The 13203-nt window shown below is 36.9% G+C and overlaps 1 protein-coding gene across 3 annotated transcripts in view; it reads left to right on the top strand.

Moving 5' to 3' along the window:
• COL11A1 (collagen type XI alpha 1 chain) overlaps positions 1-13203 on the top strand; it is a 491783-nt gene that overhangs the window by 288364 nt on the left and 190216 nt on the right. For 2 of the 3 annotated variants that reach the window (XM_064488772.1, XM_064488771.1), the window contains exon 1: positions 7284-7389. The exons of the other annotated variant lie outside the window; for it this stretch is intronic. In XM_064488772.1, coding sequence (XP_064344842.1) covers positions 7284-7389 — 106 coding nt within the window. Of the gene's footprint in view, positions 1-7283; positions 7390-13203 lie in introns of those variants that run through there. 3 annotated transcript variants of the gene reach the window in all.

The following is a 13203-nucleotide window of genomic DNA, read 5'->3' as shown; positions in this document are numbered from 1 at the left end:
TTATGTGTGTATTTAAAACATTTTCTGATCATTATTTTAAGTTATAATCTCAAATAAAGATCTATTTAAGACAGTATTAAATAATATAGAATTTGTAAAAAGAAAATCACTTTCTGTAAGAAGTAACAATTTACTTCCAGAGTATGATGCCTGATTTCCTAGGCAATTAATTGACTCATTAATAGATTTTCCTTTCTTTACTCTAACATGAGTAAGGTTCTAAGATTTAGGCCAATGTCCCATTCAAATATTTGTGAAATCACTATCCTTATTAATGACATATTTTTGAGGATAACTCATAGAATTATTTTTGCTGTTATATATTCATAATATAATATGAATGTTTATATATAAAGTCAAAAAAATTTGTAACCCAGTGATTTGAAATCCTTATATAAATTCCTTGACATTTTCATTTTTCCACTCTTACCCATTCATCAAAATTTACTCACATATCCTGCTTCAGAATCACTGGGTAGAAACAACATGGAAGACAGTGGAGGCTACAGGAAAAAGAGCTGGGTGGTTGTCAATATTGACGTCTGTGGGATTTTTGACACAAATCATGCAGGATCCTTATTATCATGAGACAGTGGAGATGAGGAGGAAATCTGAACTAGATGAGACCTGTATGAGAAGAACTGATCCTTCTAAAGTTTTGAATCCTGATTTAGTTAAATATTCCAATAAACTGTGCCTCATGGAATATGTCAGCTTTGTCTTGATTGTCCAGACCTCAAAGGTCCAGTTTCATGGCTGGTGCTGGTGTTGAATCTTCCTTCCAGGTTCATCAGCTCCATGGTATTAGTAGTTTCCAGGGGGTCCAGTCCCAGCTTGGGTCTTAGGAATATAGTGACTCATATCTAAAGTTCCAATATTTTAAAATAATGGACAAAATCACATAAACAGACTCTTGTGTGTTTTAAAGCAGAATTAAAATGCACAATTAAGGTTAAGTACCAACAAAAGCATTCAAAGCTCAATGAGAAGAGGAATCCAAGATGTGGAAGATACAGTATAGGATGAGGATTTCTGCCCGCAAGGTGTTTATAGTCTAGAAGGAAATATTTATCTAAGGCTTGATATAATTTTATCTACCACAAAGTTTTAAAGTTTTGTATTAACAATTCTTGAATAGTACTTACAACTTTTAAGATGTTCCATATATTTACAAAATATTGATGTAATTATGATTATATTTCTTCTCTAACATATTGAATGTCTTTCTTCTTTTTCTTCTTGGGAAGTGTGAATCACTGAGGTTCACTTCACTAGTGTTTTCCATTTGCAAAAACATATAAACTTATAAAATAATTTTATATTTCCAGCAGAGAGTTATATCTGAGGGTTGGCATCGGAATAAAAATAACTCATCTTCATTTACCTTTAAAAATAGGCTTTTTATTTCTTAGAAATGTTTTCAAAGATGTAACTCTTTAATTATATTTATAGATTTTTTTAAAGCTATAGTGCCTGACATTACCTTTCCTTATTTTAATATTTGTATTATTGGGGATCTCATTCATTTTAATAGTTAATCTACAAAGAAATAATGTGCTTACTATAAAATATAAAAAATGCTCTAAAAACACTTTACTTATAAGGAAAAAACTGATAATGAGAGCAGAAGTTGGGAATAAAATGTTTTTCACATATTCTGTTTCTGTATCCCTAGTTAGAACTTTGAGTGCCCTTATCCTCATCCTTAAAATGAAACTATTAAAATTGCTACATTCCTGCTTCATGAAGATGCTATAAAAACTAACAACAACAAAAAACCATTAAATATTTTAAATAAGAAAGTTTGCATTTTAGTGAGAAGGGTATTTTGCTTTCAAAAGAATATCTTCATAGTAAATATTGCTTGTTTTGCAACTATTTAAATCCATATGTGATTTTTCAGCCTTACAGATTAGATTGGGAAAACTTTTGAAATTAGATCTATTGTTTGTCTGGCATTTGAATGTGCAATAATTTGACCATACCAGTACTGGCAGAAAATACAATATTGGGAGGGTTATTAAACACTGAGAATCTGCAAAACAAATTAAGTCAGAGTTATTCATCACAGATGTTTTAAAAATCAGATCTATTTCAATATTTAACCATATTCACCAGCCTTAAATCTTATATTTGGCATTTGTTTTGGCATCAAAAGAATGTATAAGAATGTCATAAAAATAACAGAAATATTGTTTTTAATTCAGAAATCTGTTTGTGTGAGTCTTTAGATTTCTGAAGCACATGCATTTGATTTCAGAATTAAATAAGCTGGTACAAATGGTGGAGGCACAAAACAGATTGCACATGGTTGTCTGGAAAAAATATTCATTTTAAGTCAAAAATATTGACAAATGCCATTGGGATGGATGAATCTATGAAGGCATGACTGAGATGAATAAGAGGATTCATTTATTTTAGAAAGTGCACTGATATATTTGGTCATTTTTAAATTATTTATATTAGGAAATAATGTGTCAAAGGAAAACTATTTGCATATTCTCATTTTACCTGTGAAATTAAATATAAAAATTAATAACATTGTTATGAGTAAATTTTTAAAAGTAAATAATCCCTATAAAGAAGGTGAGAAAAAAGAAGCTAAAATCCGTACTTTTAGCAAACTTATTTTATTGAGAACAGCCAGTGTGAATCAAGGCCATTACTACTCAAATGATGATTGGGATGCCATCACAGTGAAACATCACTGGGATATATTTTGGGTGTGGTACTTCCCTTGGCCATGGCACATGGTTCACTAAAATGTTTAAATTCCCATCTTCTACCAATAGAGATGTTGATGCTGTCCTATACCACTTTGTAAAAAGCTTGTTATAATTTTGCTGACACACAGGAGTTTAGTAAATGCCAAGCCCATTCAATTATGAAGAAAAAAGATAATAGAGAGTAAAAATATCTCGACAAAGATCCAAGAATATTTAAAATTTTACTTTGAATCATTCTGTTCTCTGTTCCTCCCATCTGTCTTTGGGCATTTATGAGAAAGAACTATGGTAGTTTCCTGTGAGTATGGCTAACTAAAGGACATTTTTAAGAGAGATGTACATGAATATACAAGGCCATATTCCTTGCTTGTTTGGGGTTCATTTACATTTGATTTTACTTTAAGTTCTTTTAAACAGGATAGGTCTGTCATCTCTGAGTTGGCTCCCTCAACACTCTAACAGACCAAACTTTTCATCTGAAGATTCTGTTTTATCATGAAAATTGTGCTAAATTTGGATTCCTCTGAAGTTCTGTATGTTATTTCACAGTAAAGGTGAAGAAAAATACCCAGTCGTCACTGTGGGGGTACTTGTGAGCTAGGCTGACTGTGGAAATAAACGTCTCTAGCCCTCCCCCACCCCCACTTTCTATAATACAATGGCCCATCTGTGAGTTAAGAGGGACTAACTCCATTTTTAAGCAGAGACTAATTTTTAACCACTCATGTATTAGAAAAACTGTAAAATAAATGTCAAAGTGTTTAGTCATTTATTTCTTAAAATAATTGACCTAACGTTCAGAAAAGGGCAAGAAAGACAAAACCATTAGGCACAGTGAGAGAGGGATTACATTCAACAGCAATTTTCTTTTAAACATTTTAAGTATTTCCGATGTGTGAAAGAGTTTCCCACTCCTGTAATAATTTCTCATTCAATAACCCAAATGTGATGCATTCGTTTTAGTTATACCACAGTGTTTGGAGAAAATGTCTCTTTCTCTCTATAAATATCATCTCTCTCTCTCTATTTCTCTCCCTCTCTCTCATGGATGCCAAATGATTTCAAAGGTGATGCATCTTTTCAAAAATCTACTCCTTGCACCTAATTCTACTTGTAGTAACTTAAGTCTTATTACAGAGTTCTCTCTACCTCTAATACTCTATTACCGTTGGTATTAAGGACATTCACTTTTGGACAAGGTTCTGATTCCATAGTCCCTCATTCCTAAGAATGTTTGACAATATTAAGGGACATTTATGATTTATACAATGTTTAATAAAGCTCTATGAAAACTGTAGATTGTCTAGAACCTTTAAGTTCCCCTAATCCGACCTCCTAATCAATTATCAAATTATTATCTGAGTTTCTTAGACAAGCTAATGTGGACAAATGGTCAATCTAACATACTGCTACAAAGGATGTGACTATTTTTTTTCTCAACTGTTTTCATCTTGTTTTTGAATGACTTGCAATCAAAACAAATTCTACAAAAGCTGAACATATATCTTTAAACTTTGCTTTTTAATATGACAAGGTAGGAAATGTCATATAGCTAACTGCACTTCAAATAAAAGACCTATGTCAGGAAAACTGTCATACTCTACTACATTCTGAATCTGCATATAAACAGTCAGCAAGGATTGGCTGAAAGGTGGCATAGAAAACCATGTCCCTGGAATTCATCTCCTGTGAAGCTGAAGATAGTGAGATGGGTCTCTTCCAGCTTCTCTCTGCGCCCTTTGTTATTTGGCATGATCCTTCCTCGCACCGAATTCACCTCCTGCAAAAACGGGCAGGTTCCTAGGAGGCTCTAGATCCGGCAGCTAGCTACAGGCGAGAGGAGTTGGGCATAATTAACTATTCCTTACTGTGAATCCACTATATTTCCTTCCAGAGTATTAATTCAGACCTAGGTTATGCCTCTCTGGGCAGTGGCCAGAGGAATTCAGACCACAGCGTACAGGGAGCGTAAGGTAGTAATAACTCTATTCACTCAAGCCACTTTGCCTGAAAGGACCCTTTCATCGCAGTGAGGAGGCCTGACTTGTGACCAGAAGGTGGGGCTTGCTAGACTGACTGCATCATTTCTCACCTCCCAGAACAGTATCAGGCCATGGAATTCTCTATAAATCAGGAAAGCTATTGAGAAACAATTTGGAACATCATTTCTACATGTTGCTCCAGGCACTGTAACTCTCTAGCTATTGAGTTGATTTAGGATTTTGGTAGCTTCACAAATAATGTGTTTCTAAACTTTGTATTAATTTCCCTGTTTTACATTTAAGAGAAGACCTAGAGAATAAGTTTAAAAATATACAAAGAATTGGACCGAAAAATCAGGTTTCAAAAAAATTTGAAACTGAAAACTCACACAGATTTTTCAGTTTGTGAAGATGAAGGGTAATGAAGATGGTAAATTTAGGTATATTTTCACCTTCAGGTTCTTAATTTTTAATTTTACATTCACATTCAAACACTGTATAATAGTCAATTGTTTTATTGAATTACATTAATAATTTGAAGTTATGATCTGAAAAACTACTTGGTGATATTTCAGCAGATATTTCTCTGCTGATATAAGGCATCCCAAACATTTTGCCAGCAATGATACTAATATAAAGGTTTTTGGTTTTTTTACCTATTATCTAAGAGGTAAATTTCTTGAGGTGGGAATGGTTCTTTGGCACAGAGAGTGACAGTAATGTTGAAAGTAATTTTTAGTTGCTTTCCTCATTTTATATACCACATATATTTGTCCTTAAACAATTCCATCTCGGGCCTCAGTATAGTCTCTGAACACCTTCCTTCCAACTCTTAAACCACACTGATAGAATATCTGACTAATCTCATGGGTCATAAGGCATATTTTGATAACTAAAAGAAAACTCGGTTCCTAAAAATTAGTGAGCATATGCCCCCTCAAAAACTTAGCTGAGAACCCTTTAGCCTTGAAATATCTTAAATACTCAACATAGGTCCTGGTCAAAGCTTCCAGTCTTTGCCAACAGGAAAATGTATTCAGTCACTCAACACATCTCTACTGAATGCCTAATGTATGCTGGCACCTTGTTGGGCACTGTTCCAGAAAAATTTTAAGAAACATCTTAAGAAACATTAAGGAACAAAAAGGAGTCGATAGGAGGGAACAATTTAAACATGGGGGAAAAAATGACCAGGGAATCTATATTCCAGGTTTAAGTGGATTACTTTGAGGAGGGGTAGGTAGAAGGAATTTAGAAACCTGCCCCTTCTCATTATTTTCACTGTGGAATGACCATATTTTCAGCTCCTGAGGCCCATTTTGAGTTGCTGAGGGCCTAGACGCTTGGAGATCTCTGCTAGTTGCTTTCCTGGTCTTTCTCCTCCCCCTCTGCCCCCTCATCCGGGTTCAGGACGGAATCAGCTGGAAAATTAAATTACTCACCCCCTCAACGTCAGCTCCCATACATTTCTCTCTCCTCCTGCCTCAGAGTACAGTTCAGTTCTTAAAGAGACGAGCCTCTGAATGAAGCTAGTGCAGAATTTAAACATTCAAGAGAGAAACCTGTCAATTTCAGGTCTCGCAGGAGAGCTTCCCTATAAGATCATGGGTTTTGACCTCTTGGGTCCCTCCATCTCACTTTCATCCTTTTCTTCTAATTCTCGGTTTAAAAAATTAATAAAAAAAATACTTTTCGGAGCAGGTAGAGCAGTTGAGTCCGCTGGTTCCACGTCTGCTATAAGAAGCACATTTTTGCACAAGGATAAGGTTACCTACGGCTGGCAGCCCAGAACTCCAGCGGTGTGGCGGAACAGACGCGGGCTCCTCCCCTCCCCCGCCGACGAACGAGAGGCTAACAGACGGGTGCAAGTAGACAAGTAGCTGTTTTTATTGAATACAGAAGCTCCTTGAAAACTCTGTGGGCTCCGGGGCTCTCCTGCAATTCCTTTCATTCCCAAAGTGCTGGAGCCAAGCACGCGTCCCCCGTAACTCCCTCCCATTTCTTCTCGGGGATTTGGGTTGGAGAGGAGGGAGGAGAGGACTGGGGAGGTAGGGGTGGTTGGTGGGCTGGGCTTGCCGGGAGACCTGATTCTTGGGCAAAGGAGAGGGGGGCGGGCTCCGGGCCGCCCGCGAGGCGTGTGATTGGGTCTGACCCTCAGCCGGCTTGTCAGTTTCGCCCCGGGTAAGGGGGGCGCGCGAGGGGAGTGGGCGGGGGAGGGGGCTGCCCAGAGCCTCTCGTCCGGCCCACTGACGGCATGAAGCCTTTAGGGGCACGCAGTCCTCTCAGATTTTTGGTTGAAGCCCCTCATCTGCCGTCAGTCTGAAGGCAGGGCCCCGCAGAGGACGGATCTGAGGGTCCCGGCCGGCGGGGCCAACCGAGAGGGAGAGGAGGGGGCGACAGACAGGAAGGAAGCAAACCATCAAATTCAAAGAAAAAGCCCTTTGACTTTTTCCCCCCTCTCCCTCCCCAATGGCTGTGTAGCAAACATCCCCGACGATACCTTGGAAGGGACGACGTTGGTCTGCAGCCGCAATTTCGTGGGTTGAGTTCACGGTTGTGAGTGCGGGGCTCGGAGATGGAGCGGTGGTCCTCTAGGTGGAAAACGAAACGGTGGCTGTGGGATTTCACCATTACAACTCTCGCATTGACTTTCCTCTTCCAGGCTAGAGAAGTCAGAGGAGGTAAGAAAAATTGGTTTGGGGGAGGTGGGAGATTGCCGTCGGTCTTTCTCAGTCTGTGCCCCTCCCCCTCTTTATCCTTCCTTCCCCCACCCCATTCCCCTCCCCCCCAAAAAAAACCCAATTCTGTTAAATAAAATCCAGATTGTAGCTGCCATCAGGTTGGAAGTGAAGACTGGAGAGAGATGGATGTAGGCGGGACAGTAATGGGAGAAGAGGTAGCAGGAAAAAAGATCTGTCAGGCACAGAGACTGCTGAAATGCCCTTCACCATTTTCCAGGGGCTTTGAAAAGAGGAAAAATATTACCTTGAACACAGGGGCAGTTGTACAAAGCTTTTGTTTGAGGAACGGTCCTTAGACTGCCCTTTGAACACATCTTCTGGTTTCTTCAGATTCAGAGTCTAATGGAAGTGCTTTTTTAAAGGTGAGCTGAGGAGAAAATATAGAGGAGGGGTATAAAATGAACCTTGATAAAGTTCTTTGTCTGGAATAAAGTGAGAAACAAGTTGTTTTACTTTTAGGGATATGAAGGAAAGTAGAGAGGAGGAATGAATCTTGAAGACTGAGAACACTGTGTGTGTGTGTGTCTGTGTGTGTGTGTGTGTGTGTGTGTGTATGTGTGTGTGATTTTGAAGAGATTTTAAATGGGAAAAAATGGCAGATTATAAGAAACGAATGAAGATAGGAAAAACTCTTTACCCTGAATTTCAGCCCCTTCCTCCTCTCTATGACCCACCCCACCCCCCAACTTCTTCTTGCAGGTTGGACGTGCAGTTCTCTTGGAGAATGATGAAACTCGCCAAGCAAATGGGGTGGGGGCGGAGGAATAAGGATTGGAGCGAAGGGGAGGGGGCGTGGGGTGGGATGGGAGGAGAGAGGTAAGGAGAAGTTCCTACGTGGCACCACCAAATATTCAATGACCAGACCTGCTCGGAAGACTGCAGCCCTGTCAGTACCCGAGGAGGGAGAGCGACTTCACTCCACCCCTCCGCCTCTTCCCTCCCCTTCCCCCGCCCTTTCCCGCAAAGGCATCTGGCTGGAGCGGTCCGTTAGGTGCTGTAGACACGGCTGGCGGGAGAACGCTTTTGGAGTTAAGGGAGTCCAAACAGCTTAGGGTAGAAAAGCATGCTTTGTCAGGAGTGCACAGAGAAGTGGGGGATAGGAAGGAGAGTGGTGCGGATTGGCAGAGGCAGAAAGAAATTGTCAACCCCAAATGCGCAGGCTTTAGCAGAAACCTGAGTCTGGCCTGGTAGGTGCCGAGATCTGAGTTCTCCCTAATGGGAGTTAGCGCTCCCGGAGGCCGAACTCTGCGAAACCACGTCTGTATTTCTTTCCCACACTTAGTGATGTTCACCTTCCTGAGTAGCAGGCAGTGGTGGATTATTTCTTTGTGACTTTTCCTGGTGAATATAGTCAGGGCCGCATTAGAACTATGTTTGAATTTTGAAATACGTTATGCTACTTACCTGGGTTCATTTATTTCTACGTTTTAAAGGATAAATAGTAGAGTCTTTGAAAGTGGAATCCATCAAAAGTTGGCATTTTACCTTTGGTACCTGGTCACCAGCTGGATTGGTCTGTTCTGTCAGCAGCTCTGCCCTCTGCTGGTTTTATTTATTATTTGGAATTCAAGCATCTGCCTAAGTAAAGGAGGCCTTTAAAATTCTTACAACTGCAGTGATGCTGGAGGACACTTGATTAGGGAAGTACAGATATGCTGTTTGTCTGTCAGCTTTTTCAGCTATTTGTTCAAATATGTGGGAAAAAATATCATCATGGCAGCTATTTTTGAAAAAAATGTAGAAACTAATACTTTCTTCAGTGAAGACAGATGAAGCGTAATTTCAAGAGACACTCGAATCATAGGTATTCAGGGATTATTTCGCTGAAGCTACCTGTTTCATTTCCACACTGGACCTTCCTTCGAGCTCTAAGGATATCAGAAAGATCAAATTTTTACAGCTGTAATGCATAATTTTCTCTTTAAATCTAGCTGCATAGATTTAACACACTTAAAAAAGAAAATATCTCAGTTCCAGACCAAATAAATGTTGGACAAAGAGCCTTCCGTATTATTATAAAGCCTTCTAATGTGAGAGATAGCAAAGTTTAAGGGCCATGCGTTGTTCCTGTTTGTCATTTTTGGCGAAATGTCTTGAATGTTATGTGACTGTTGGATATTCATATTAGTAAGATTTGATATTTGTTTCACCAAGTTGCTAGGTGCTTATTGCCTAGCTGGAAGCTACATATTTACTTAAACCTACTCTTGCAGGCATTCTTGCAACTTGATAAACTTCAAAAAGGAAATAGTATATTGATGCTTAAAAAGGAAACCCTAGCCTAAAACATCACACAGGATGTGTGGAAAACTAAGCTAAGTGTCTGGCCTTTAGATTTGTAATTGAAGTAACAATGAGTAAGTTTCTAAATGAAGTATTATATACTAGCATTATACTGTAATTCATTGATTTCACTGAGATGTAGTGGTGTGATTTGGTTGCTAACCCAAAAGATAATTTAAAACAGCCTGTTTTCACCTAGCATTTATAATTTCTTGGACTAAAAACACTAAAACCTTAAGAAGTTCTGGGTTCATAATAAATTAGACTCTAAAAATGTGTAGTTAGGATCCAGAAGCTTCTAACCTTGCAGAGAAAAGTTGCTGGAGTAATGCATTAAAAGAAAATTTATTAATTCACAGAGTCATATTATTTTACTTTGCAAATCCAAACTCTGTCACTTGATAATCTTTAGCATACTTATTCAAAATTTTTAGTGTTTAATATGATTTAGTATAAAAGAGTAAGCATTATTTTTATAATGTATTCATCTGCATTAACTTCAATTTCATGTTTCATATATTTGCTTATGGTTAATATAAATGTTTTATCTCAAGAATTTATAGATTCCACTTTCAATTAGTTCATTATTTATTAAAGATAGAACCTGAGACTTACCTGGAATTTATAGACTATAGTCCATGATTGTGTTATGATAGATGGTTTTAAGCGGTTTTAAAAGGATGTAAGCGAAATTGAGTACAAAGATAAAATAATATCTAATTGAATAATTTTTCACTAATTAAAATGGTGTTCAACCTTTGGTGGCTAAGCCAATACTGTGCCTTGCAAAAAAGTTTATTGATTTTATGAGGAACTTTTAAAGTTTGTCAGCAATTGGTAGTGAGCCCTGCTGGAGTGTTTTGAGTGCCTGGGATCAGCAGGTGAAATGGTGCTGGCTTCCAGAGTATGTGCTAATCCAACTTTGCAAAGAGATCAAGTTTGGCCCTGTGGTTTCTTAATCAGAAATCAGTTAAAGGATCAGATATGCTTCTGATAACAAATGTAGTGTCTTCTACAGTTATTAATATTGTCTTTCTCTTTGTTTTTTTAAATCAAAATTGACAAAGTCTGTAACAGAGAAACAAGAAAAATAGACATCTTATGAGATGCATCTTCCTGCATGTTTTATGCAGATAGCCTCGGTTTAGGTGGCACATATATATTCAGTTAGTTATAGACACTTTCACAAAATTATCTATTAGTTTTGAAACCAAGTTTATTAATATCTTAATGTGACAGATCACTTTATAATTAATACTTAACTAGAATCGACTTTATAAAAGCAACTCTCTGCAAGGTTTTCCTAGAGTTTTAAAAAAAATTATGAAGTTGCAAAACGAGATAGTATGTATGATTGTTTATGATTTATTTAATTAATTTTTAGGTTCTGTGTTTGCCTCAATTTGTGACTAAAATTGAAGGAGCACATTATTCAAGTTAAGTTATCCCTGAAATATAGCAAGGCTAACATGAACCCCTTTCCAGATTTGCATGTAGGATTCTGGCAAAAGAAAATTTAAGCAGTCACCTTTCTTTTCTAAAAATTTACTTCTTTTCTGAGGCAGATCCTCTTTGCTCTTGTTGATTTATTGAAACACTACCTATATAATGATAATGAATAGACTCAAATCAAGTTTGATTGAGACTGTATAATAAAAAGCTTTTTTCAAAGGAAGAAAAGATGTTCAGATTTTTTTAAGAGAATGCTAGAGACAGAAATTCTTATGAAAAATGCTTCTCTAAACTACCTTCTCACTTTACTAACAAGGAAACTGAGGCATAGAAAATCCTCTTTCTCAAAAAAATGTAAAACTATTCTTACAACATTCAAGATTTTTTTAAATGATTAGAGAAAAGATCTGCAATAGTGATAAAAATATCTTAAATCATAGTAATCTGAGACTTTATAGGATAAAGAATTATTATTTAAGTGTATATATATTAGTGGAATATGGAATGACCAAATGCTACTTACATGTACGTTCCAAAGTTTATAGATTAGTGAGAAGATAGATTAAGTGAAAATGACTGATTTAAAGAGAAATGAATAGGCAATTATAGACTGCATTTAAAAACTCCTCAATTTCCTAAGTTTAGAGATAGGTAATTTTTGATAACTTGTAATTGTTATTATACCTAGTTCATAATTCTATAAGGTTATCTGTATCAGAATAGAAAGCACAATAGTTCGTAAATTTTTTTTGTATACATTTGTTGCTGGATTAAGAATATCATTTTTCATTCTCTCTAAAGTCATTACTGGAGGACCAGGCACAACTGAATTTTCAAGAACCTAAGAAAGTTATGTATTTATTTCAAATAAGGCAAATAATGTCAAATTTCTATGCATTTCCAATTGACTTTAGGTTGATTGGGTGATATATAACATGTATAACTCTTTGGTTTTTATTAATAAGTCAGATCATGAATGGATTTTTACTCAATATGAGTTGTTTGTTTAACAGTAATTATTTTCCAAACAAGTGGTCGATTTGGGGGAAAAAAAATAAGAGAGCATGTAGTAGTGTAAATCATATTAAATTTTTTCTTTTGGATTGTCAAAGCATCTGAAATTATATAAACACCTGTTACTTCAGGAATAAATGGACAGTTAATTTATAGGGAAGTAGTCACCGTGGGCTACCGTGATGTGCTGTGCTGGCCACAACTATGTGGTATGGTATATGGTAGAGCTAGTACTTCTACCAAATGAAGTTATTTTCTGTCTTTTGGGAAATGTAGTACATGTCCTTAGGGTTTTGAAGAAGATACTGTGGAAATTAATACCTATACTCGTGATTGACAATTTATATAAATATAGGGTTTTTTACATATTGAACCATCACCAGCATTTTATATTTTATAATGGTGATAGGTGCTTAAAAGCCAGAATCTTACTGTATCCTAAGTACTTTTCTTTCTTGTCTACCTTTGGAGAAATAATTAAGCGCAGTTGGTGTAACCATTAGGAATTCAAGGCAACTACAGTGTGGAGGCTAAGAGCTGATCTGCATTTCTGCTTTTACTCCTCCACTTCCCTTATTTAATACTGGGGAAATATGACCTGAGCTGGGAGAGGAAACCACCCTTTTTTTTGACCATTGAAGTTTTGTTCCTTAGCAGAGAAGAAAGAGTACACACAGATGTTCTAAAATGCTGCAGTGCTCCCTAAATTCTCTCACTACAGAGTCCAGTTTAAATGCACTTTTAGTGTACTATAATGACGTCCCTATTCTAATTTCTTTTGCGATTTAATTCAGAACCTAAAGGTTTTGTTTTTCCTTTTAACTGCCTTCTACATTATGATGTGTCTAATATATTTATTTCTCCTTTCAAAACCCTAATATGATCTTATTTTTACGGATGTGTCTTTTTTTTTCTACTTCCAGTTGTGTCAGAACTCAATGTGAATGATACTAGCTGGTAGAGAAGATGAAAGTCAATTTTACAGTGATTTAGCGAGTAGTATCT

The sequence above is a fragment of the Camelus dromedarius genome, chromosome 9 (genome assembly GCF_036321535.1).
Source record: "Camelus dromedarius isolate mCamDro1 chromosome 9, mCamDro1.pat, whole genome shotgun sequence".
In the NCBI taxonomy this organism is placed as follows: domain Eukaryota; kingdom Metazoa; phylum Chordata; class Mammalia; order Artiodactyla; family Camelidae; genus Camelus; species Camelus dromedarius.
This window is presented reverse-complemented; position numbering and strand designations above follow the sequence as displayed.